Raw genomic sequence first — 27,866 nt, 5'->3', positions numbered from 1 at the left:
TCCTCACAGTTTCAGAGGTCAAAGGAGTCATAGTGAGCGAAATATTTTAAGCGTGGTGTGGTTGAAAGTTGCCCATTAATATCAGGAGTATACTTACCAATGTTGGCTAAAGGTACATATCAGGACTCGATTTACATATTTCTATTTTCATCTTTAAAAAAAAAAAAGAAAACTCTTTGAAATTAAAACTCCTATTCATTCACTTTTTGGCAGGCGGTGGTGCCAGCAACCTCCCAGACACATCCATGCCCGAGTGAGGCCGATGACCAAGCAGCAGTGCCTCCCCTGGCTGGGGAACCAAGGCCGGGAGGTGGAGTGATCTGGAGACAACAGTGCCTGGGAGTCGGCACCAGAGCTAGAACTAACAGCCACCGGCTCCCTGCTCTGTGCTTTGTCTTCTGAATGAACAAAGCTGCTTCTTAAGTACACATAAGCCAAACTGCCTCTCAAATTGCAGCCATCTACTTTGAGTTTAGATTTGCACAGCATGACATGAATTGGGCTGCAAATTATGCAGAAAACAGCCATCACATCCATCTGTGATGTCAGAATCCTCCAGTACAATGTGACCTGGAAGTATCTGGGAGAGCAGACATACACTGGGTCCGATTCCTTTTCTGCATAGTATGATGAATATCCTCCCAGCCCCATTTGGCCCAGTGTGAAAAGGTTAAATATGACTGAGATTAGGCCTGTGATATGTTCAAGAGCAGATTTCATTTCCAAGGGTGCAGACAATTAGTTGTGTGTTTTTTTTGTGTTTTTTTTTTTAATGGTAGAGTAACTAGAAAAAGAACACACACACATACACTCATACCTAATGGTAAACTGAATTTATTTCCTCTTGGAAAACAATTCCAGTAATCTCCAGGTTCAGACCGCAGAGTAAACATTAATAACAGTAACATACAGGTTAGTTCAACTGATTCAAGAATTGGGTTGTGTGAAATCATTAAGGAAAACCTTGAACACTCAAAGCTTCAAATGTATCCAGGAAAAAAAAAAATTCTTTGACAGTCTACATAACAACTATTGCATATATAGTGATGCTACCTGTCACATTGCAAGGCTTACAAATATATATACGGGCCTTATCCAGCTGTGGGGTTCTGTTCTGTGAGAACATCTCTTCGTGGTTTGCAAGAATCTTCAGCAATGAAAAAATAGTCTTGGATTTAACCGTTGATTTACCAAAAGAGAAATTCTAGGCTTAAGTGTAAATAAAAGGAAGTCCAAACATAGTCTCATGTGTAACACAGTTGTCTTAATCTGTCTTCCTTGAAAATACTTTCTCTTAAGCCATTTTGCTCACATTTTTTTTTTTTTTTTTTAAAATCTTGCCTGAATAGGGCCCACGTCCACTAGTCTTTATAAGACCATTTTAGTTTCAGACGACATAATACATGTGCAACACTTTATATACAAAGGGTCTATCCGGTGCTCAAAAGTTCAAACACATGAACATCCAACAGTTTTGATAATACAGGTTTTATGGTACAATACAATGTTTCTGAATAATATACATTAACAATGAAAGTTTCGTGCAAAGAGTAAAACATGTTCCCTTTTTGTGCCACAGAAGTAATTCTCCTCCACAGACCACACTGGCACTAACTGCTGTGTTGGGTCATCGTATGATTCTGGAACAAAGAAGAAAGAGGGGGAAAAAAAACTTAAGTGATTGTATTTTCATCAGACCAAGTATCTATAGATGCTGATTGATGCCATGAACAATGCGTCTCCGCACCCTGATGAATGGGTGCTCCTGGGTCCTGACTCCACCCCGTGAGCACCGGGAGGGTGGAGGGCGAGGCTGAGGGGAGATGACCCGCCTGCTTCTTTCCTTTTCTCTGCTTCCGCCAGGCCTTCCCAGACTACCCTCCCACCCTCCACCATCTCTTCTAATCACAACACAACCCACTTTTCAAAGATCAGGGTAGGACTATTTTAAGAGTTTTCTTTATCTGTGCATCATTTCCATGAATTACAAATGCTTTTGTTCAAGTCACTCTTGGATGGTGAACATCTTGACAGCAGAGGCTCTTTCTGTCCCTGAATGTAAACTTTAAAGGCAAAAGCTGCCAGGCCAACAACTGAGAGCGGGGGGCAGGAAGCTTCTCCAGCTCCTCTCCTGCAAGTAGGCTCAGGGCTGTGTCACCACATGGCTTAGGAGCACTTCACAGCAACCCACAGCCGCTCCCCCGTCTCCAGCTGACACAGCCTCTGTTGTATTTTGGTACTTTCCTCTCCATCCACACAGCATGTCTCCTTTCTGAGTGAACAATTTCTCTCCAAACTGTGAGAGGCCAACTGGGATACCTGGGCCTGTGGCTTGCATGGGGGGGTGGTCCCGTGCATTCATTTGGAGCATAAGTCTAGAGATGGCCTGATGTCCACCTTCCCTCTTCTGCACTTCCATCATGTTCTCCGAACCATTACTTTGCACACCACCACCCTCCCCACTCCTTCTGATCAGAATCTTGAGTCCTAGCTCAAGATACTACCCCTTCCATGCTCATCCTATCTAAAATTAATTTCTCCCTTCTCTGATTTCCTACTGCTTAGATAGTACAGTCTTAGGTCTTGTCTCCTGGCATTTGCAGGCTTGGCTCTCTGCCTCTGTCAGTAATTCTGGTGTTCATTCATTTACTTGTTCCTTCACAAGCACCTGGCGAACACTTGCATCGCCAGCTGGGACAGGCCACAGCATCGTGGTGCTCGGTGAACAGGACCTGGCCCACTGATGACTGAGTAACGAGGCAAGGGCCAAGGAAGGGAAAAGCACGCTCCCTGCCTTCATGCCTTCAAAGTGTTCACAGTCTAAACAAGAAAGTCATGTGGGCACATTACGGTAAAGCAATATGGCAGAATTATATTAAAAATGAACATAGAAACGTCATGACTACACCTAACCTTGCCTGCCCTTTGGGGAAGGCTTCGCAGTGCAGGTAACACGCAGCATTTCAGTTGAGGCTGGAGACATGGGAAGAAGTTTAGGATGCAGGGAGGGACTCCAGGTGAAGAGAGCACAGGGGTAAAGACAATGAAGCAAAGCTCTGCAAGGTGCATTTGTGGACCTGCAATCCTTCAGATTGGCCGGAGTCCTCTAGAGTGTCCTGAACCAAGAGTGCCGATGAGAAAGGAAGATGGGAGGTAGTTTGAGGCCAGATAATGAACAGCCTTCTCTGTACCTTGCTAAGGAGTTCAGGCCTTGTCTTACAGGTGAACAGGAGCTACAGAAGCTTTTAAGCACAGGGCTTTGTCTTAGAGAACTCTGTCACCTTTTCATTCCCCAGAACGACTAGCAAAATGCCTGCTCACTGCGTATGTGCTGAAGACCAGAGGCTTGGCTACTGACATTTGCCAAATCGTGGCTGAAGGCACCAGTGAGGGAGATGGGAGGCTTCTGAAGACTTCCGCTCCCTATTTCAAACTTAACCCATATTTGAAAACTGAACACAAACAATAATGATGAGAAACACCATTTCACTCTCCCTTGTTTAAAACATAGCTATTGTGATTAATCCAGCGAGAGATAAGTGGGATGTTTTTCTTCTTAGTGGACTTAGCCTCGAAGTGCATTCAGGAGCAGGGTATTTTTTACATCAATTCTCTCTCTTTGTATTCATTTTAAATACTTCTGAAAATCATTTTTAACTAATAGATAGACAAAAAAAGGAATCAAAATACGGATGGGACTCAAAAGCTTCCCCATTTCCTTAAAAAACAACACAATTATGATCAGAGAGGCTGTAAGCAATACAGAAGTTCAGTTACTCAAAATACATTGTGTAAGTTTTCTTACACCTTTGCTACCTCCCAAGGGTGAATGAAGTCTTAGAGAAAAATTTTTTATTTTAAAAGAAGAATTTAAAAAATAAATACAACAAGATATGATAATTGTTACCTAAATGATGAGACACTGACAGCAGATAGGAAATTTTTGTTTTATATTATAATCAAAGTAAAAAAATAATCAGCTTAATAACATGATTTTTAAATGCTTAAGGTGTTTACAATGGGCCTACCACATTCGATAGGATTCCAGAGATTAATACAGGAAGATATACTGCAATCTTTTGTACATGCCTGTATCAAGATATTGCAAAACAAGAACCTAACACAAATTGGCCATAATAGTTGGCAACAGTTGTGTCTCGCATGCTTTCATCCTAAACTGAAGCCATATAAGTCTCTTCAGAGCTGCAAAAAATTAAACAAATGCATATGAATCACTTATTACAACAGACCGAAGATGCTACACTAAAGGAGTTATGCTTTGCCTATTAAGAAAGAAGAATATAAATCATTTGAGAGAAGGACAAGAGTATGGCTGTGAAATTGAAGTTTATATAGAAATAAAGAGCCCCAATGTAAATAACGTCTCAATGGGAAACCAGGCATGAAAAATGGCAAAGGCAGAAAGTTTCCTTGGTGTGGAGATGCCTACATACCCTCGAGATCACTTGCGTGTTGTCATTTTTTCATTTTTTTAAGAAATGCAAGGCCCCTGTTCTTGGTGTCCACCACTGGCAGGGTCTCTCAAGGTGGGAAGGAGCAAATTCCTAGATGGTCTTGGGAAATGGACCCATAAGCATTGAAAGAAAAAGAAACCCAGACCTCAAGGGCTTGCCCACGCCCCCCAGGAGGATCCCTGGGATGCATCCCCCCTCCCTCCCCCATGCTGTACTGTGAGTCCCTGAGAACACAAATGGCCTAATTTCATTTTCTGAACGAAGGAAGGAATGGATGTCTGAGCTGCTTAGGTTACTGGGCTGGCTTTTCCAGGTTGGAGAGAACAAACAGAGTGTCAGTCTCTGGACTTCACTGAAGATCTTTGATAAGAGAACTGAGAAGCCACTTCATAGGAGCCCCTCTCTGTATTTTGTGTTTTAAAAATCACAGACATCGTTTCCTTAGAAGGGGAGACAAGAAGCAAGTGGGAAAGATGAACAGTAGACCAGAGAAGCCCGAAGCACAAAGAGAGGGTAGGCTGGTGCGCGTCGCTCGGCTCTGGCCCCGCGCCATGCCACAGAGCAGGCCCGGGCGGCCGCGGTGCCAGCGTGGCGGCGGAGAGCGGAGCCCGCTGCCAGCCAGCGGCGAGCAGCCTTCCCCGGGTAAGGGTCCTGCTCTCCAGGTCCGGAGGAAATCACGACGCTAGAACAAAGCAGTGGGTAATCTCTCCAATTTTACACAGCAATTCACAGTCCCCAAAGCACTTTAATGCAATGACAGGTTATGAGAAAAAATATCTGTTCCAATGAAGGGAAAGTGTTTTACATAATCGAGGAGAACATCGGTGCAACGTCGTGGGGGTGGGGTGGTGACAGAAAAGGAAGTAGGAAGAGAAGAAACTTCTGTAATCCCGCAGAGAGCCATATTCTACTCTGCAAAAAGCCATCTCTTGGAGACCCCATGTCTAAGTAACTGAAAATTGCAAACCATTAATCCCAGCTATGAACAGTTGTTTTACACGAGGGGGGTTTGTGTTTTAAAAAAAAATCAAATCCACAACACACCTTAAAGCTTAAAAGAAGATCTATCTAGGTGTGATACCTTAATAACTAGGTTTCAAAAAACACCACTCTCTTTACTGTAAAGGGCTCTATTTGGAAGGAGTGTGCTTTTTTTTTTCTTCTTTTTTTCTTTAAATGTAAAATTAAACTTAGAAAGCTAAAAAACAGATGAGGATCTTAAAAATTCCCTTCCAGCACTATGTATTTCTTTTAAAATATGAGATGCCTTTCATTTTACAAGGCTGGAATTCTCATTTTGGGCTTGGCACTCCAACAAATGATTAATTCAGCCGCCTCCTTTCTGAGAGCTGACCACATTTACCGGTCAAACGGTTTAATCCTATTTAAAATGCAGTCCAAGCAAAATATTTTAAAATAAAAATAAAAACCCGTGATCCCCTGAAACTGTTCACCTTGGCCAAGCTAGCCCATTTTCCTTCAGTCTTGATGTGAATTTGAATATTTGCCCCAGTAACAATGATGAAGTTAAGCTTTGGAGGGAAGCCCAGGGTGCGGTGGAGGGGGAGAGGGGTGCGTTTCGGGAGGGGAAAAGGGAGAATCTACCTTCCCAGGATGGAAAAATTAAGTCCCCACCTCCACAAGTTGTGCCACAGACTGTCCAATCTTTTGGCAGAGGCTACGTCTCGTCTGTGCTTTGTAACCCTCTCTTGGCATCGGCAAAATGTTAAGTAGCAATGGTAATAAAAATAAAAAACTGCATTTGAATGGAAGTTTTGTGAGATCTGTTGATTCAAAGATGTTAATCATTTTTTTACCAGGACTTGTCTATTTATAGCCCTTTGTCTCAAACAAATTCTGACAAGCCTTTAAAACTAAGAAAAAGAGCCAGCAGGCTATTTTAAAAAGGAATGAAGAAAAAACAAAAAAAACAAAAACAAGCTTTCCACTAATTCACCACGCCATTAGAACATCGAATTTAAACTGCAGTTGTATTCAATTTAAATGAGATGTTTTCCAACCAGACGAAATAGCAGGCAATTGTGGCTCTGCAACAATGCAAGGCGGGAAGAAATAAAGAAATATAAAGATTAAATGTGGCTGTTGCTTTCAACAGATGGTGACAGCACCGTGGCAGCCTGTTGTTTTTCCTTTAGTGGAAGAACACAAACATTCGTAATCAATCATCACCGATTAACTAATTATATTACCCTTCCTTTTATCACTAGGGTTGGACCTTTATCTGTAAACACTATGGATAATCTGTATGCTCTTCTTTTTCTAGAAGCACATTCTAGTACACACACAGTCGTGCAGTTACAGGCTGCAAACAGAATTCTACATCACCGACCACCTTTAAAGCACTACAGCTTTCTTATTTTTTATTTTTTTCAAACAAAAGCAATTGGTTTCCAAAAGGCTGGATAATAAGTCTTTTGACCTGCATTCTTCTTTGACCCATTAAGGTCACCCTGCGCTCGGGCATCTAGCTGACTTAGGAAATGCCTGCAAGTTCTACATTTCATCTCCTGCCCACTCAAAATAAAGCTTTCTTTAAATGTGTCTGTACGGGTCCCTGAAGGCCAAAGAGACATCCCTGTAGTGGGCAATGGAGGGACAGAGCTTCTGCCTTTATTAATGAATGCAGACCATTATGAGTCTGGCTGGCTCCTTCCCTGTTCCCAGAAGCATATACTGTACGTGACTTAAAATGCTAGAATATTGACACAAAGCGAGCCAGGCACCCCTAAGGAAAATTACTCCTTGGATATAATGTAGGCTCGTAACAGCTATTAGAGTACAAAATAAAACCCTCCGGGATCAAACTGACATCTACCGCATTCTACCCAGTCCTCCAACATTAGAAGAATTTCTTTGTGAAGGCATTCTCAAGGACAGCATTAAACTGACTTTTGTAGCAATCTGCAACAGCATTTTGGCTTAGAGCTTTTAGTACTAAATCTCTGGTTTGAATCAATATAAGTACTATATCTTCCACATTAATCAATACATTTGGTTCAATACATGTTCTATTAAATTATACTTTCTAATCAAGATTTTTACATTTCCACATTCTCTCTTTTTCATTCCCAACTTTTTTGCTAGTAAAATAGTTTTAAAAGTGTACAGAGCTAATGATGACAGGATGCTGGGTTATTCCCCCACACGCTACAGAAAAAATTATCACAACCCAAAGGGCAGCCTTTAAACATCTTAATAAGGCTAACGAGATGTGAATGTAATAAATTAACATTTTTAAAAGTCTACACAATTACAAAAGTACTCTTAGTTTTAAATGAATTAAAAGTGAATAGCTACAGCTCTGGAAGCACCATTAGGAATATTCTAAAAATTACACCTAAGACCCAAATCATCCAAAAGTACCAATCAGAGCCCATTTGCCACCCTGACATTTGCATTATTTACAAACTATGTAATTCCTGGCTGGACAGATGTTGAGTAATTGTGTTTTCCTGGGCCTTAGCTGGAAAACACCAGGAAAGTATATGTGGATATATGCATTTTTGTGAGATATGTTATATTTCATTGAATATTTTCTAAAAGACAGTACATACTATTTCCTAAAGTGCTATGAAAATATAAGGAAAATATTCATATAATAGATTTTCACCGCCAGGGAAGTTGACTCATAATTTTTACTTGGGTCGAATTTCCTGAAATGAGATTCTACTCTTTTATTTTGACATAGCAGTGGCATTTCTGAAACTGTCTGTCATGATACGCTTCTGCCGCCCTCTTTAATGCCATGAGTGTTGCATTTATGATCGTGTTTGCACTGACAGAATTTCCCTTTTTATTTTTTCTTATGGTAATGTCATCACCACGAACTTACAGAGACACTGACGCATTTTCTTTTGACATTTAACTGTTCACATGGGCCTGGCCTGACATCTCCGAGCATTTTCTGGATAACACTAAGCTACATTAAAGCAAAGGGTGAAATGGCATCATCAGAAGTGATCAGAAAAATACAAGGTATTAAAGACAGAAAAGGACTATTAGGTTATTTGGTTTGTCCTCTTGCTGGGACAGAATTGTTTGATAAAGTTTATACTCCAGGCCAGATTTAAATGGTTCTGGCAATGAAGCTTCCATCACACCTCCCACAGGAAATGATTTCACATTCTAATCAACCTCACTGAAGGACACTGTTGTTCTCTGGACATTTGCGCTAAATAATCCTAGAAATGGGGTGTGTGAGATACTCATGAAGCCTAACACTAGCATGTTCATGAGTTACGCTCAGAAGCATATGTCGAGAGAGATATATCTCCAAAGTAACCCCAAAGACAATCCAGTAAGCTATTTCTTGGCCATTTTACAAAATACATGTCATTCAATTGTTTCATGATAGATTCTATAAGGCCAGTAGGCTTGTCTTGTGCTGAAGTTTCCCACCTTCAACACTATTGACATATTAGGCTAGACAATTCTCTGTTCTGGGGGGCTGTCCTGTACACTGCAGGTTGTTCAGCAGCATCCTTGGCCTCCACCAACAACATGCCGGTGGTACCTTCCCAGCTGTGACAATCAGAAATGTCTCCAAACATTGCCGCATATGTACCCTGGTGGGAAAAACATCACCCCCGGTTGAGGACCACTGCTTCACAGTGTTTTGAAAAAACGTTGAGCTCGTTGTGTTGTGCTTAAATACACTACTTAGTCTTTAGTCTAAGGGGAATCTCCTTGATCAACTAATAAATAAAAAAAGGTAGCAAAAGGGATGCATATATACTGCATAGAGCTGTATTGCATGGCATTTTAAAATACAGTCAATGGGTGAAAGTGGGCAGTTGTTAATAAACTGTGGAAAGGATTCTTGGAGATATATAATCAATGGCATTGCTTGTGTGAAGAACCGAGTCTCTCCAAAAATGTCCACTCATTCAGCAATTCACACCTTCCATGTCCCATCAATGAACAAGGGTGATACATTTTCGTGGCAATTAATCGAGGCTGCTTTAGGAGTATTTGCAATCTAATAACGTGTAACAGGGCCTAAGAATTAAACTCTGGAAATTAATATTTAGGGTATGGAAACAACTATCTACTTTGAAAGGACTGCAGAGCTACTATCCTCAGTGTGCTGGTCTAGATTCAAATGCAAGAGTCTACTATACCTGTAAGTAATGCATCAGAGAACCAAAGAGATGGTTTCAGAGCTGCGAGGGTCGTTGCAGCACCTGGTCCAATATCTCATTTTATAGATGAGAAAAATTAAGACCCTGAGGGTTTAAGTCAACTTTCAAGGTCTTAGAGCTGCCCCAGTGGCTGAGCTGGCGTCAGGCATGAAGTAACTGTTGAGTGGTGCTAGTTGCTGTTCTAATCGCTGGCTGGGCCAGCTGAGGAGATGACAGATGCTCACTGTCATGGCACTCACCAGCTACAGGGAGGACAGGGAGCTATGGGCCACAGAGCGAGGGCCCTCACCTCCTGTGAGAGGCTACGGGCTTAGTTCTCGAAGGAGCCACACTTACCTGGTGCTGGAGTGATGATGATAATAAGGAGGTGAGGAGGGAGTGACGAGCTCCAGAGGTAGGGAGCTAGCCTGAGTCAGGCTGAGGGCCACAGAGAGCAGACACTATTTAGGACTCGAAGCATCTCTGGGGCTGAAGGTCCCTCAGGCGGGGCAGGGAGGTGGGGAGCAGTTCAAAAATGCTCACTATAGGTGTTCTTTTTTACATCAGACCAAGGTGCAAAAGCCTGTGGTGGTTAACAGTCACAAGGAGAGTCACCCAATTAGCCCGGGCTTAGTCTAATGTGAGTCTTCAGAAGCCTAGGCAAAGACTAATTTTTAAAATAATGCCATGTCCAAACTGCAAATGTAGAACAATTTCTAGTATTTTGACAATTAAACATCACAGAGAAATAAAACGAGCCAATCTGGTCTACCAGCTTCAAAAAGATAAATACTGCTGATGTTAAGAAACGTTAACATTGTGTCCTAGCTGTTTTTCTCAGTGGTTAGAGCATCAGCCTGCAGACTGAAGGGTCGCGAGTTCGATTCCAGCCAAGGGCACATACTTCGGTTGCAGGCTCCAGCCCCTGGGCAGCATGCGGGAGGCAACCAAAAGATGTGTCTCTCTCACATCGATGTTTCTCTCTCTCTCCCTTCTACTCTCTCTGAAAAGCAATGGGAAAAATATCCCTGGGTGAAGATTAAAAAAAAAAGTTAACATTTTTCGTTAAGAACTTAGGTAGTAAAATCAGTTACTAGCTGACTGACCCCTATCTGTTTGCATACCTGATAGGCCTGAAAATGTCCCTTTTTGGAACTGATCATAGCCTTCACTATCTACTACATTGAGGAAAAAAGTGCTGAATTAGAAGAATCGGCTGAAAAGAGCAAAATGGACACTGGAAAATATGTTTAAAGCATACAGTTTATTTTTAACAGAAAACAATTAGTTGAGCTACCTGTTTACATGCAAGGAACCAACAGAAATTTTAAATCAAACTATACAAAGCCAGCAAAGTGAAAGAGAGGCTGGAGCTTAGAGATTGTGTTCAGTTCCGGAATTGCAGGATTTTAGCATGGTGTGGGACAGAAGGCTTTGATAGGCAATCCGGTCTAATAAGATATTCCAGGATTAAGGCTGTGCTTCACAGACAGATGTGCCCATGTTCCAGTTGTTGCTAAGCTTTAATTTCTCCCCCTGTAATGTTTAATTTATCACACTGGCGCATTCTAAACTAGAACATCTGTAAACAAGGTTAAGAATGACCTCCTTCCAATTTTACATTCGCCAACAGTGCCCCTTCTTCGTGCTCTAATTTTAGATACCTTAAAGATAAATAAATCTGTGGAAGGAAGCGAAAAGAAGGCTTGTCTGACACTGTGATGTGTTCATTGTGGGCGAATACAAATTTCCTCTCTGCTCGGCTCTTGGCGCACACAACTGACTTGTGATGCTCGAGCCACATTCAGACATCCCCTTCCCAGTCAAACACAATTAAACAAACTTTTGCTAAATATTTAACAGCCTTGTGTAGTAATTAGCAGCAATAATAGGAGCTTAAATTGATAATTGCTCAGCAATGTCCTCTTGCAAACATTACACATTTCCTGCTCCCTTTTCTCTTGGATTTTGAATCCCAGAGGTCTCTTAAGAAAGAATTTAGTTAGTGAAAGTGCCCAAGTCATTACTGTGCCCAAGATCTTGCACTCAAGTTGGGTTGTTCTACCATCCGCTGCAATATTCCATGCGCCTTACTTCTTTCACTTCTGTTTTTGAAATCCACTGAAATTTAAAGTTATGTACCTGAACGCTGTTGGAACAGGGCATTGATTTAAAAACTGACTGGCAGGCTTAGGATTTAAACTCTGGTCCACTAGACTCGAAAGGTCATCTGATTAGAATGGGAGAAGCACAAGGCGTTGTAATTTATATTCAAAGGGTAACCTTTGTAGGGAGAAGGAGGGAGAGAGGACTCTTTCTGCTTTTCCACTTGATATGGACTAGGATTCCCTTCAAGAAAATTCCAATAATTATAAAAAATAGTTTATTGAACTCAGGCAAAAAGAAAAAAAAAGCCACTTCCTTGCAGTGTATTATTTCTTTTATTAAAAACACTGTCACACTCTCTAGGAGGTAAAGCCACATTAAGAGTAAGTCAAACATGTAATAAATCATCAAGAGCAGAAAAAAAATATCTTTCTCCATCATAAGCAACAGAATGCTTGTCTACTAGGGCACTGGCTTTAGAAAATATATGTAGAAATAATAAGGCTGTGCAAGGACAATGCATTGAGTTACATAATTGACTTAAACTGCTCTGTGTCAGTATGAGTGTGCATGTGCACGTGCACCTGTGCACACCCAAGCCTGAGCTGGAGGCTGGTGTGTGCATGCGCCGTGGAGAGAGCTACATACGGCCATGGGTTCTACAGGTAAAATCCCTGGTGTTTGCCTTTGATTTTTCTGTCCCTCAGGGCTCATATTTGTGCATGGAGAATGCAATTAGAAGGAGCCCCAAGCAGCCCTTGTTTTGAATTCTAAGAAAGTCCTATTTAAAATGCAAATATTTTATAAACCCAACTCTATTTGGGTTCTCTCACTTTAACTTAAAAAAAAAATCGTGGTTTGGTGACAGGAGAAAGATTCACACTCAGGTTTGGTGCTTCTTTCCTCGCTTACTGTCCTCTCTTTTTCCCTGCATGTTTTGTGTACTGAGGAAAGTTTCAATTCTCCTTCCCTTAACAATCGCCTGCCTCCCTGTCCCCCGAGACCATGTGTATTAGCCAGTTCACAAAAGCAAATAGAAGAAATCAGGAATGCTCAAGTGCAAGTCTTATCCTGTATGGAAGCTTGTCAGGTCTAAAGAGATATCTGTATTCTTTCTCGTCCATCACCCCCTTGCCCCAGAACCATTCGGGTCTGAAACCGGCAGAGCAGCCCCCGCTCTCCGCCCAGCCAAGGAGAGCCTTTAGTTGCTTCAGAAACCCACATTTGAAACTCCCACCTTCCTCCCACTTCCAGGGCACCTTCTCTGGCTTTGCTTCTAGGTCTCTGTGGGACAGTTTGCTCACCCCTCCTGGTGAAAGAGCTACTAGAAAGACAGCCCCTCACGTCCCCCACACAAAGATGTGCTGTATCTATGGTGAGAGTAATCTATAACACTCACATCCTTATATGATTTGCTACTCCAAATTAATTTTAATTCATTACCATAAAGCAATATAATTTAAAAAATTACTCTTTAAAGTGGAGTATTTAACATGATCCTGGAAGAAAGACAGCTTTGACTGAGAGAGGGCCAGGCAGCAGGCATGGTGCACACTCATGCAAATTCAAAGGTGAGCTGTAAACAAGTACACACAGCAACACTGCCGAGCATAAAGGGCCGGCGACGGGAGGCCTCATTCCAATCAGCCCTCAAAGGAACCTGCCAGCCAGAAGTGGCACTTATTCTAATTTAAAGCCCTCATGCTTGCTTCAGTGTTGCAAAATTTATAAAAGAATAACTTCATTAAACCGCCTGGCACTTCAAACGCAAATGCAAACCAGCCACAACACAGGAGCTGGACAAGGGGAAGAGAAATACTCCCCGAGAGTTGTTAACTCAGAGACAGAAATAAAGTCTGCCTTTGGGTGTCTCTCTCCCTGATGATGGGGTTTGCCCTGCAACTTTCCTTCGCCAAGGACTTCTGCCACATGGCCCTTCACTTCTGTCACAGGGCCTGTTGCTCCCATGAATCTGCTTAATAGCGCTGAAAATCATTCAAAGCGGTTGGGCGAGCCACGTCACAGGCAGAAATACATCTGGCAGCATATAAATGAGCGCCATTCAGTGCTCCTTTCTCCTGGCCTGCAGAGGAGGCTGACTCTGAACAACCACTAGGACAGTTCCCAGGTACCTGAGTATATATTTCAGACTCACCTCAGTTGTTGAAAAACTAATGTAAACATTGTCCCCCCCTTAGCCTTGGTCCTCAAGAAAGCAAGCAGTGACAAGGGTTAAGTGGAGACAATCTGCTGAAGTCATGCACGGGGCTGGAGGAAACTTACAGTCACATCCTACAACACACACTTTTAAGGAAAATCATTCGTCTCCCCTGCACCAAAGAATCAAAGAAACACTCCAGTCCAATAACTTCAGGCTAGGTTCCTAAGCTACAGTGCGGTTTGTGTCAGAATACACATCGTTTCGTGCGGAACTGTCAGCATATTTTTCAAAATCATTTTTTTGGAATGCAATGAAAAGACAAATCGCGAAGCCTGTAGAAAAACTCCAAACCTCTGAGAAAGTACGTGTCACACACAAGTTGTACTGCGCGTTGGGATATTGAGAGACCCCAATAATAAATGACTCCTTTCCTGTTCAGTGTTTCTCATCACCCAAGGCCAAATCAGTGCTAAGATTTTCCTTCAAAAAGAATAGAGGAGGCATTCAAAAATCTTGAAAACGGTGCTCCACCACGTGTAAGAGGAAACTACCTTCGGGTGAAATCCCTTAAGGTGAATCTCCAAAGGCAGTAACAAGGCTGTGTATCCCAGTGTCTCAGTTTTGGAGAGGGGCTCTTGCTGTTGGTCAGAAGAGAGACCTGTATGGGACCCACACCAGGCTGACTAGAGGGCAGGTTGACACAACAGACGTGAACATTAAAGTTATCACACACACACACACACACACAAAAAGTGCAGGGTGATTTGCATTCTTCCTAGGAACAAATATTGAAATTGCTTCTCTGCCATCCTTATAAATTTGTTCGATGGTGCAGAGAGCTCTTTTACAGTCACATAAAGCAATATATCGGTGAAGGTAAGCTGTATTATTTTTCTCCTCCATGAATAAAATAGGACTAATCAGATGGCGTGAATAAGCTAATTCAATTATAGGAAGCCTTTATTATACAATAAAATATGGATTATTGATCTTGTGGAGTTGGCAGAGCAGGATGCAAATTCAGTGAATGCAACCTAAAGATCTCGAGCTTAAGACTATTTTTAGTTCTGCTTAAATCTGCTGGAACTGTGTTCACTTTTGAAAAAAATCACCCAAAGAAAACAAAGCTAACTAATTAAACCCAGAGTTTCAAAAGGGGACAAATGAAAGGTTAACCCGGAGGGCTGGCCCGGGAGCCTGAGGAGGCCCCCTCGGCCTAATCCCTCGTTATGGGCTCGCACAATGCAGGGAGGGGCGGGCAGGCTCCTTGGCCTGTGACTGAAATTTACTTCATAGGCATCTTGCTGCAAATCCAGTCTCGCCCTGTAACAAGAATAAATGTATTGTGACTTTACACTTGGAGGCGGAATTCTTTGAAATACACGCCGGGCTGTCCCAGCAAAATCCTTTTGTCTTTATCTCTTTAACAAGGCACTAATCAACCCTGATGAGAAAGAAAGCAGCTCTGAACATGTGGGTCCCACAGAAAGGAAACTAGGAAGAAAGGAGGCGAGCTCTCACAGTCAGTGTGCATTTACACACCTCAGCTCTGCCTGCCCACTTCCCCTCGTGAACCTGCCCCAAGACACGCAGGCGTGCTGACAGCGACCCGCACTCCGCTGCAACGCGCGGGCAGACTGTCTCCCGTCTCCCTGAGAACTTCTCCTAGCTCTGCCTACAGGGACGACGCTCTTGTTCCTGCCCGGGTCCGCAGCCCTGCGCCTTTCTGCAGGCCGTGCGCCCCACGCAGCACAGACACACGCAGGCACGGGCCTGTGTTCCGGCAGGCGCCCCTCCGAACCACAGGTGAGCCTACACGCGGCGTGTTTTCGGAACAGGCTCCCGTGAAAGGGAGGCGTGCGACATGCTCCACAATGCTGCGGAAAGTTGCAGACTGTTCGGCTACCGTCCAGAAAATGAATCCAATTTTTCATTCTGTCATTATAAATATTTCATTGTAAATGGTACTGATTTTCTGAAACTGTGGTTAAGCAAAGGGCCTCCGTGTGAATATTTAAGGGGGAAAAAAGGGAGGAAGACAACGAAGGAGAAGGGCGGGGAATTAGAGGGGAGCAACCAATTAATTTTTTACTTTAAATGTAAAAGATGCTGGGAGAGATTCAACAGTGAGGTAGTGCGTGACTCAAAGAAGGAGGGAAAAAAAAAACATTTACTCTGCTCTTCTTCTGACAGTTTCTCATAAAATATCTGCAGTCCATCTATCTTTTAGTACTCCAGGCTCCTCTGGAGAGCAGAAAATGGTGGTTTAAAGCTCACTTCAGTGCCAGTCTGCGGGAGATTGCTTTCCACAGGACCCCCGCTGATGGAGGCCTAGGGGAAGAGGCCCAGGAGTTATTCAATCAGCCCGAGACTCTGGGGCGGCTGGGGGTCCTTTGAGGGCTGATTATAAAGCTGCCCTCCTGTTGCCTGCCTCGGAACAGAACGAAATGAGCAGCCTCTTGCTGAGCAGATTCTGCAAGAAGGAATTTCACCTGTCATGGAGTTTGTCAGAATTTCAGGATTTATCTTGGTGCAAAATTAATAAAATACCAACCAGGATTTCAGGCTGACTACTCAGCTGTGTCATCTCAAAGTGATCTTTCACCCAAGAAAACCTGGACAGTGAGCACAGCCATTCCTGCCCTGCTTTTTCCTTTGGAGGGTAAGCGAGCCGATGTGACTAATGCCACCCAGACATCAGGATGAGATTCTGAACCAATTACACACAAGGCCGAGTTACGTGTGGGCGCCACTGTCTTAATGTGTGACCTCTCCCCTCGCCGCTGTAGTGCGGAGGCCTCTTTGGAATAAGCCCGAGTCTGAAGCATAAAAAGACCATTTCTGCAGTTTATAACACAGTAGGTCCCCATGGCATCACATCTGTTAAATTCATACGCTGGTATTTCAGGCCTGGAGTTGATTTATCTTTAAAAAGGAATACTAACAACCGACTGTGTTAAGAGCACATATTGGGAAACATTACAAATTAATCTTGAGTCAGCCCGAGCACCTTTTGTTTTAACACACTGGCCTCACGCCCCAGCACCCTCTGGGCTCCAGGCAGAGCGGGACTGGGGGTGGGTGTGGGAGGGAGGGAAGGAACTTCTGCCAGTTCTGGACTGCAAAGGGTTGGGCCGTCTCTGCTCCTGCAACTTCAGAAGGTGGCTGCACCACACAAATCACCACGGCTGTTTAAGTGGGGTTCAGAAAACCCAGGGCTTGAGCATCTTGAGCTGAGGCTTGGGTAGTCCCAGGCAATGAGCTCTGGTTCTCACAGTGGGCGGCATCACATCACAGATGGGGGTGGCATGCGGGCACTGGGTTGGCTCTCATGCCACCGGCTGCCCCAAGCCACTGGACGGAGCGGGCAAACATTTCTCAGATTTTACTCCGGACACTGAACTCCGCTTGGGAATGGGATTAACTTGGGTTGTAATGTACACCTGTGTGGCCTCCCTGGCCTCCCACCGGGGTCAGACATGGGTGCCTCTTACTAATTGGTAATTGGCAGCACATCCTGGGCTCCCGGAGTCAGCTGTTGGTTTAAGGCAATTGCTGCTTCCCTGTCCGTTTTCTAAGCGATATTTTCTAAATGAGACATTAACCAACACTGTAATGTGTTCCTCCTAGCTCTTCCGCTAGTTAAATGACAATCCCGTTTTGGAGAGCCACCTTTACAAAGCAGTAGTAGCCTCACAATATTAACACCAAGAGATCTCAGGAGAGAGAGAGGGAGAGAGAGAGAAAGCTTGCAAGTGGAGGCACAGATGGTGGGCAGGGACGCAGGGTGCTCTCAGCAGGCTTCAGTGGAGATGCATTAACTCCACAGAGGGATGAGGGCACCCCACCAGTACTGTCATGAATTATAACTGAGTATGGGAGTGAGGTCTCAGTGCCTGGCTCACAGCAAATAGACTGTTCTATTTTCTTGCACAATCACCTTTCACCCTTATAAACTCAAAGCACAGCAAAGCACACTGCTGATATTTAATGGTATCACAGTAGCCTTTTATGTGTCTAGAAGGCACACACACTTAGCAGATGTGCCCAGTGGTGTAAGTCAGATAATTATAAAATTTAGTTTTGGCAATGTAAAAAAGGAAACCTTTTACGGGCGGTTAGGGCTTCCAGTGAGAGACGGTCCTCTGCCAGCTGAGGAGCAGCATCAAAGCAGGAGGGGGCCCTCCCGAAAGAAAGATGCCAGCTTCCCAGACACGCTGGATCCAAGGAAAACGCCTCCCTTTTGCAAACTTTCTCTTCTTACGGGAAAGCACTTCCTGCCCAGTGAGGTCCCCCACTCACTCATCCAATGAAGTTATCAATGAAGGAGGCCTGTTATTTTAGGCAGTTTAAAATTTCAGCACTTTTAAAGGACTCGTTTACCCTGCCTTTCACTCCTGGTTAAGCCTCGGCGTTGCAGTTTTAAATGACAGCACCGCGAGCGCTGCTTTTAAGCACTATTCATCTCGCCCGCCACATCGCTGGCTTTTACAGAACACTGCTCTCTCTCCAATAAGGGAACTTACTCCATAGCTGCAGGGCAGAGCCTGTTAGGAGCTGTAGATTCGCTGCAAATATAACAATAAAGGATACAAATGTGAATTCCTCTTAAAATACGCGCTTGGCTCTGAAGCTGCCTCGCCTTAGCAAACTAGATCAAGAGCAGCCCATCAATCTTCCTCCAAATGCACAGCAACAGCTCATCTCGTGAGGCTGTCCAAAGGACGGCCGCATCCACGCATCAGGAGGTGCCGGGATGAATTCCTTGCTCATTCAGGGGATGTATAGCTGAAATCTATGATTGCCATCTCTCTGACTCTAATTGTCACAACAGTTGGATATGGAAGTGGTGTTTTCCAAGTCAGATAAAAGTTTGTAAACAACAAAGGGTTTCATTCTTGGCACTTGTCTCTGCTAATGTGAGGAAACTGATCCATGTGTGGAGCAAACATCTAAAATAGGAACACATGTGGAGCTTCAACGTGCCTCTCAGGGTTGCAGAATGTTCTAAAGATTTGGATTTCCAGAGCTCTCCAAAGAACCTGACTGCAAAGGTGCTGGGACAGAGCTCTGCCTTTACAGGACAACCATGCCCGCAGTTTCTCGTTCCTAATGGGGGCAGATCTTCTGGCGCTGTGGCAGCAGCAGGCTGTCTTGGCGACACAGAAGACGGCAGGGCCAGCAAAGCCCAGCCAAGGCAGAATGTGGCAGAGGTGATGAACATTTCCAGGGGGTGGGCAGGGAGGGGGCTGCAGAACTGGCCACAGTGATCTTCAGTACACCCTAGCTGGATGCTCCATAAAGTCGCACTGATGGCAGTTCAGAGATGGCCATCTGTCGTCAACTCTGGGCCAGACAAAAAAATAATGTAATGGCAGATCGCTAACAACAGGGCTGTTGGAGGAGGGGATGGCTCTTAGAGCAAGGAGGTGGTGCTTCCTCTTTTAATAGCGAAAACCAGCCATCGATATAAACATCAAGAAATTAATGGATGGAGAATTTTTAAAAACTGAGCTGGGGTGCTGTAGAAACAATTCAAATGTAAATAAAGTGGTTTTAGCTTATTGCAATTACCTCTGTTGCCCTTACTTCGGTCCTATTATCCACTTGATTCTTGAAAATGTGACTACCAGGACACATGGTGGAGCAGTGACGGCCAAATTTAGGGAAAGGTGAGCCCAGGTTGTGCCTCCAAGCATGCACACACAGATTAGACATTTATTGGTACAAAATGGGTAATTGAAAATGCATTTACTCGTTTAGTCCAAATGAGTTCATTGTGACAATAGGGCTTATCTATCTTTCTGTATGCTTGCTTAATTTCTAGATGCAGTTTTATTAAAAAACAAAATAAAGCTACCTCACCTTTAGATGCATTATAAATTCTACAAAATTTTAAACTCTCTTCTTTGTTCAAAAAAGCCTGAGTTTTGTGCTACTGCACAGGTGATGGGAAGAGAGAGAGGAGTAACAGTCAAACTGAGGTTATCGGTGTCCTATTTCTTTGTCCTATATGATTAACTTGCTGCCTTCAATGGTAAGGCCAATCAATCCTGATTGAATTATCCAATATTAACAGCTGAAAGTGATCAAAACGAATGGCGACAACACGGCGCCAATCAATAAATCAATGCAAATGATTCGGTTCCTGGATATCCGATCAAATAAAAGAGATAGATCAATTTAACCACTGAGCAAATTAAGTGGAAGTTGCTGTAGCACCAATTTACTTCACAAGCCCTGCAGGCCCACAAGGCAGAGAAATGAGGTGGTGTAGGAACAAACCAGTTCCAGAACCGAATGCTCATGTGACACAATTTATACTCCTTGCAGATCTCCGAGTTTATGCAATGTGCTTATTAGATTTCAGCCCCAAGACCAGAAGAAGTCCAATGGATCTAATGAAATGGAGAGTTAAGGGAGGAGACATGGACCACCCAAGAAGAGGCAGGAAATATGGCCCCCACACTGTCATCTTAAATGACCAGTATGGAACGAGGCTATGCCAGGCCTGACAGAGAGATGGGCACATCTTTCCAACCCTGGGGTCCCCCAAATAGATACATGGCCACACAGCTTGAGCATCAGTTAAGTTGTGATGTGACAAATACGCATCAAAATCAGCTGGAAAAGTATTTGAGAAGAAACCAAACAGCTGTAGAGACAATTACATATTTAAACTTTAGTGATGTCTGAAAGTCTTGGTATATCCCTCAGAATGTCAAATCACTCCTATATTTTGAATGTGGAAAACACTATTCATGAGCTAATAAAGGGAAGGGCTGAGTAATCACAATGGTTTTTTTATTTAAAAGGAATTGAAATAGCAGAATCTCAGAGTCTTAAGTTCATCTAGGCCAATTCCCTCTCCCCCTACTGTTGGAATTCCCTCTATATCCATTAAATTCATAACATGATGTCTGATAGAACTTTCTATGGGGACTGTCGGAAGAGAATGATTTGATCACTGCCATTGAATTGTAGCTTCTCTAGAGGCACCAATTAAACAGCAATTACTGCATTGAAAGAAAGTGGCCTATTCAACAGAAGTTTTACAAACACACCACTTGCTCACACCTGTATAAACCACTTTGGATACAAATATGCATTGTAGGATATTATTCTTGGACCACACCATCCCTCTCTCAAAGCAGCTTCCTTAAGTTCTGCAGAAAAAGTTATAAGGTCTATTAGGAAAACATGTGAAACATTCAACATATTCATTCGCTTTTAAAATAACAAAATGTTCACTTAGTTCCAATAATGCACTCTTATTCCAAAGCACATCTTCCCTACCAACATGCTAGGTGGCCTTTGAAGTATATTGGAATTCCTTGCAAAAATGGGAGAAAACTCTACTAAAAGGAAATGATTATATCCTGCCAAAAATTACACATCATATATCTCTGGGCTGGCATTTAGAACTTTTGGTCAAAAAGGTTTAAGTCATGTGCAGTGTACATATAGATTCCACACTGGCAAAAGGTGTCTTCTAGTTTGAGTGTTCCACAGAAACAGAGACTTCATTAATTCTAAAAGAAATGGTGGTCTGTGATGTCCAAAGGATTGTCTGAATTCTTGATTTTTCTGCAGATGGACGGTGTATACTGAGGAGTTATCTGAATTCGGGAAGGCCTTGTAGGCGATGTTAATAAAAACAACAAGCCTGTGCGTGTGTGTGTGTTGGGTATATAATTTTATACCCAGCAAAGCACTTTTCACCCACAAAAAGAGGCTCTGTGTTTTTAACTGGGGGTAAATAGTGAAAGAAGTGTAAATTACATGTTATAGTCATGAAATCATTTAGGCACCATTAAAAGATATACCATAGTTATGTTACTGGGCAATCTGGAATGCTCATCCTAAACTTGCCCTCTGATATAAGAAACAAATACATTACATTCTTTCAAATCTCCAATGGGATTTCAGTTCTTGGGAATTTAGTTTTATAACCTTTTATGAAAAGTCCTCCTTTCTAAACTTTAGGGGCATAAAAACGTAGATGAATTCAAGTGGAATGACACGTGTCAGTTTTAAAATTTGCATTTACTTTACATACCAAGGCATGAACTACAGCGGGCTGATACAATAGATTCATTTTTCTACTCTGTTGCTATTTTGGTTACCAATTTTAATTTCTATTGTCACCTTAATTTCAGCCCATTTCCCCCTCATTCTAAAAATTTTAAAAATTGTATTATGGTTTTTGTATACTTACCATGCTCACTTTCTATACAGGAAATAAAAGAAATCAATATCTAAAAATTACATTAATTGGTCCCTCTAAACACAGGTATAAAAGGTAATTTGGATAATGAAAGCAAATGCACAGGACTGTGAACCCCTAAGGTTAAAGCATAAAAATCTGAACACATTCAAAACTAGAAAAAGTAAAGTTAATTCTAATCCATTTTTCTTAATGTATTGAAACTAAAAGCCACTGCTATTACTAGGGATTTTATAAAAGAGACCTACTGTAGAGATATTCCAATGACTTGTTATTCTTTGTAATAATTGTCACATACTAACTATAAATACTGTTGTTATCTAAGGAATGATACACAGATTGAGCCTAAGTATTTATATCAAGACCAAATATGTATGATTCCGAGTTGTTAGACTGGAAAAATAATGCTCACAGCTTTGGGTTATTAAATAAGACTTACTTTGGCCCAGATCACAATTTATGTGAATAAGTCAGAAATGTCTTAAGAGATGTTTGACCCCTTGAAATAATAAAGACCTCCTAAGATCCTAGAGCCCTGTGTTTTATAACTTATCTTCCACACCACTGGTTCCTAAAGCATGACTAGGGGACATCTGGGGGTCTCCTAGATCCAGGGGGGTCTGTTAGGTCAATACTATCTTCACAATAACATTAAAAGGTTATTTGCCCTTTATAGACTCATCATCTCATGAGTGTTAGCAGAGTTTTCTAGAGGCTACTTGGCATATGATGTTATCACTTCTCTGACAGCTAGAAGAATTGCATGTTTGTGTATTACTGCATTTAAAACATTTCTCAATTTTTATTTCTAATATGGAAAATACCAGTAGATAAGAAGCTACATGAATCAAAGTCCTTTGTGGTCCTCAATCATGCTTGAGTATAAGGGCATCCTGAGATTAAAGAATTTAAGAACCACTGGTCTCTATTAATTGTAGACAAGAGTGAATACTCTATGTTCCATGAAACTCTAAAGTGAACCATAAAAGAAACCGGGAGTCTTGAAGGATGTCTTTAATTGCTTAGTTTTGTCTGCTCTACAATGAGTCACAGGCCAGTACGGCCATAGTGTTGGGTTCTTTTAATGAAAAACATTGAAGTTTTACCACCAGGTTAGTTGCATTAGAATCTACTAATATAGTAGTCCCCCCTTATCCATGGATTCACTTTCTGTGGTTTCGGTTACCCATGGTCAACTGCAGGCTGAAATATTAAATGGAAAATTCCAGAAATAAACAATTCATAAGTTTTAAATTTAATGATATTCTGAGTATTGGAATGAAATCTCTGTATCCACACTATACACACCCCCTGTCCATTAAGTCACTTAGCCTCCATGATTATCAGATCAGTTATCAGAGAGAGAGAGACAACATTTGTGTTACTTTCATTACAGTATGTTGGTATAATTGTTCTATTTTCTTATTAGTTATTGTTATTAATCTCTTACTGTGCCTAATTTATAAATTTAACTTTGTCATAGGTATGTATGGATAGGACAAAAACACAGTATATATAGGTGATATCTGTGGTTTCAGGCCTCCACTGGGGGGTTTTCAAATGTATGCTCCTTAGGTAAGGGGGACTACTGTACAGTACAAAAATGGAATTTTATTGCAAACGTTTTTTTCAAGAACATCAGACAGAAGTCAGTCTCTGCAGAATCTCTACAACTTTGATTTTCTGCTTCACAGTTTATGTACTAATTAATGGAATCACTAGATGTATTGACACATCCTGTACAAAATCATAAAAACCAAAATGAGTTTTCTTTTGTTACCTATTGCAATAAGAATATATTTTCAAACAAAAATTTAGGTTATTTATTTAATAAGACATAATTTTAAACAACAATCCAACTTGGCCTGTCTTCTACACTCAATTCACAGACAGATGTGACAGAGTAGAATTCTATTTAGAAGTGATAAAAAGTAAGATAGCAACTTTAATTTTGGTCCCATGACATATTATGTCAACTAAATGGGCTCACCCATTCTTACATGTATTTTTTATTTCACCTCCTTAATTTGCTAGATGTTCACTTATAGAATGATAACTGAGAAGATAAACTCTAAATTCCTTATTTTGACACAAAATTAACACAATTCTGCCTTCCCCTGAGCCAAGGGAAGTACAGTGCTGCCCCAAGGTCCACAGTGTGGGGTAGGAGACTAGCAGTGGTTGGGGCTCTGCATCCCTGCTCCAGCCAGATCGGCGCCTCTTCAGGCTGTTCAAGGAATTCAATGCAAAAAAAATAATTACACCCCACCCCATTTTAGGCTAAATAAATAATTTATTGTTAATAATAATGCTCATAATAAAATAATTTTGAGTTCAAATCCATTCTCCTCCAAGGGCACCAACAAGGTTTAACAAAAACATTTACTCTTACATGAATTCATAAAAAAAAAAAAAAAATAAGTATAGGTATTATGTCCTTTTCTCAGATGAAGTAACAACAACAAAAAGTTATTTTCCTTTTATAATAAGTGACATTTCTGGGATAGAATCCAGGTCTCTTACTCATTTTTTTAACTATCAGTCTACTACTAAAAGTAATAAAGCCAACCAAATCTATATTTTATAGTTTATACATTATAACTAGATCTGTCATTTCATGGTTACCTAGCAACAACCCCTTAAGTGTTACGCCTGTGTATCTTTTCTTCACATTTGAGGTTCAGAGACGTGGACCTGTGCAAGGTCACATATCTAGCAAACGGGACACTCAAGGCTAAAACTAACATTGTTGGGTGTCAACATTTTAACTATAAGGCTATTCCTAAATAATAATTATTCTATCCTATTATGTGCAAAAAACACATACTGGACAAGAATACAGTTTCTTTTCTCTCTTCCCGTCTCCCTTCCAATGCTAAGCCCCTCAGGACCATAACCTGGACATCCATCCAGCCTGGAGCCCAGTGAGACCAGAACATGAATAAAACAGGGTTTGTGAGAATAAGCCGTGACAAGTGAGGTGAATGATCCCCCAGCCCAATAAACCTGACCCCTAAGTCTAGCGCACTGGGTCAGAAGGTCTAATTATAGGTCTGTTCTAGTTCTTTTTATGATTGACAGCAGCTAGAGGCAAAACGACTTTGGTGTCTGTTAATCCAGCCTCTAATTTCCCCTTTGCCCCAGCACACACAAAGCATCGTGGTGGCCCAGGGTGAGGGATACTGCGGATCCAGATTTCAAATGCCCTCGTTTCCTACAAGAAGAGCAAGTGAGTTCAATCCCACTCCTCCTCATGGGGACATTACCTGCAGCTCTGTTTGGAAGAAAAACTTCTGTGGACATTGTGTGCAGTCATAGATCTTGTCTTCTTGTCCATGGGCAGAGAAAATATGCTGCTGCAACTTGTTTGCTTGAACAAACACTGAAATGATAAAACATGGTGAACTTTGGGTTATTTTCTTTCCGAAATGCCCTGAGTCAAGGACTCCACATGAGCAGGCCCAGACTCGCAGACTGAATGGCACGCCTTCTGGGTGTGACCACTGCCAGGGACCTGGGGAGGACTGAGTCACCTTTGCTTGAGGCTGGGTCTCTGGCTTTCGTTAAGATGCACTCTACCAAGCACCTAATTCAGCCCAAATGGCTCCAAAGTAAAGGTTTATGGAGGTCCAGCTCCCTATAAATCTTTTAAAAAATAAAGCCCCAAATTGTCAAACGCACAGCACTGTCTAAACTCTTATTTCTCAGCAACCCACAGGTTAAGAAATCACAAATGCCAAAGCCCTGTTTATTGTATTTGCCTAAAGTTATAGCTAGCAAACAGTTCTCTATTTAAATGTGTTAATGCTAAAAATTATATCCCACAGCTACTCTGGGGCATTGTCTATAAATATGAAACAGAACCCCAGGTAAATTCTCTTTGGATACTTTAAGATCAACTCAGCCTACACACTGAATGCAAGAGTTTCAATAATATAAACATGTTCAATTTTAATGACTACAAAACAAGGCCCTAAGACTGTGTAACAGTTTACCTAGGAGACATACTATTAATAATTAAATTGTATATGCCAGAGGCAGTGTTTGGGTTGGCAGAACTGACTTCTGATGGATGCCTGGTGCACTGTGACCTAAAAAAGTTTGCATCTACAATATTAATCTGTATAGGCAGGGAGAGGACTTATTAAAGATGTTGGCATTTGACTTTGACTCTACTCTAATCATTAAAATTATTCTAATTGCCAGCCAACCCAAAATATTAGAATATTGTTCTTGTGAGTCATACATTTTAATCACATTTCTCATTACCTTAAAAAACTGCTCAGATTTCCTCTCCCACCTAACATTGGAAGGGTATTTTTTTGTTTGTTTGTTTTTTCTTTAATTGTTATTTCTAAAATTACTTCAAGATACGCTAAAACAATTCAGGACTGTCAGCCCAGAAAATGCAGACTGTTCATGATTAATGCATTTTGGTCTCTTACCTACATCAACAAAAAGAAATTAGTTTTAGTACAGATTTGCAACTAATGTCCATATAACTTAGCACATTTTACGAGGCTTCTGGCCACGATATGAAAGAACTATTTTATTAGGGGTCCTAATCATGAGGAGATCTATGGCCGGTCCCCCTTATAAAGACTTATTATGAGCTTTTATAAAGAATCCAGACTCCTGACTTGTATCTTAAGATAAGTCCTATGTTACGTTAAGGAAAAACAGTATACGACAGATTTTTAAATATAAATTCAGAAGAATAAAAAAACAGTTCTAAAAGAAGTGGCTGGTGGAATTATTGAAGGAAGGATCCTCACAGGCACATGTCGAAGGCAGAGGCATGAACACACTCAGGTACTACTTGGGCTAACTGTGCAGTGAACGTGGCCCCTCTCTTTTTATTTTATTACAGGTCAGAAATCTACAGGCTGGATGCAGTCAAGGTTAGTAATCAGTGCTTGGAATTTTGCTCTGGAAACAAAGAAGTCAATTTTAAGAGACTATATTTTTGTTTTGTTTTGCCTTTTCTGACAAATAAGAAGGAAACAGCCTTGAGGGACTTAACCACTGTGTCTAAGACACATGCAAAATGATCACAAAGGATTTTCCAAAATAACTTTGTCATTGTTGGGGAAGTACCAGAAATGCGTGTGATCATCTTTCAGCCCCTATGGGCTTCAAGTTATAGTTTCTGATTTACATTTTTTTTTTTTTTTGGCTACTAAAAAGTATACTGTTGCAACATCTAATAAAAGTTTCTTCTTAAATATGTAAATTTATGTCAATGTCTACCTTAAAAATTCCAGTTTTATAGAAAATAAATGCCTCATCAAATGTTTCCGAGTTCAAAGAATTTTGAGAGGATTATAATCATCCTTTTATTTCTTACGGGCAACGTTATAAAATTCTTCGTTTTGAAATAACAGACATGTGCTGACAACATGGCGGCACTTTCAGTTGACCGACCATCCTGTGATTAAAAGGCAGCTTGGTGCAGGCGGTCTTTGCCTTGGTAACCTTTTAACATCGAGAAGAAAAAAGTGAACAAAACATGGATGTCATTTTCCAAATGGAAAAGTGCAAACTTCTGAGAGAACTTGAAATGCCATTTGCTCATCCTGACGGTTAACCTTCCTGCCCATTTGAGCCCTTAAGTAGGCCTCAATCGATAATGCTAATGAGCAGAAATCAAACATCCTCTCCCCAAACTGAACTGAAGCCGCATCTGTAAAAGGCCAGAGCGGTGGGAAGCACGCTTCGGTGGGAGAGACACGAATGACGGGGCCATGAGCCGTAGG

At 41.7% G+C, this 27,866-nt stretch overlaps 1 protein-coding gene across 5 annotated transcripts in view; it reads right to left on the bottom strand.

Annotated features, from left to right (window-relative positions):
• Positions 1 to 818: 818 nt before the first annotated feature.
• The window catches only part of ZNF521 (zinc finger protein 521), a 272,429-nt gene continuing 245,381 nt past the window's right edge, over positions 819 to 27,866 (bottom strand). For all 5 annotated transcript variants that reach the window (XM_081150140.1, XM_081150144.1, XM_081150142.1 and 2 more), the window contains 2 exons: positions 25,377 to 25,492; positions 819 to 1,640 (listed from right to left, as the gene is read on the bottom strand). In XM_081150140.1, coding sequence (XP_081006266.1) covers positions 1,611 to 1,640; positions 25,377 to 25,492 — 146 coding nt within the window. In that variant the 3' untranslated portion in view covers positions 819 to 1,610. The remainder of the gene's footprint in view (positions 1,641 to 25,376; positions 25,493 to 27,866) is intronic.

This window comes from Miniopterus schreibersii (assembly GCF_964146895.1).
Source record: "Miniopterus schreibersii genome assembly, chromosome: 10".
In the NCBI taxonomy this organism is placed as follows: domain Eukaryota; kingdom Metazoa; phylum Chordata; class Mammalia; order Chiroptera; family Miniopteridae; genus Miniopterus; species Miniopterus schreibersii.
This window is presented reverse-complemented; position numbering and strand designations above follow the sequence as displayed.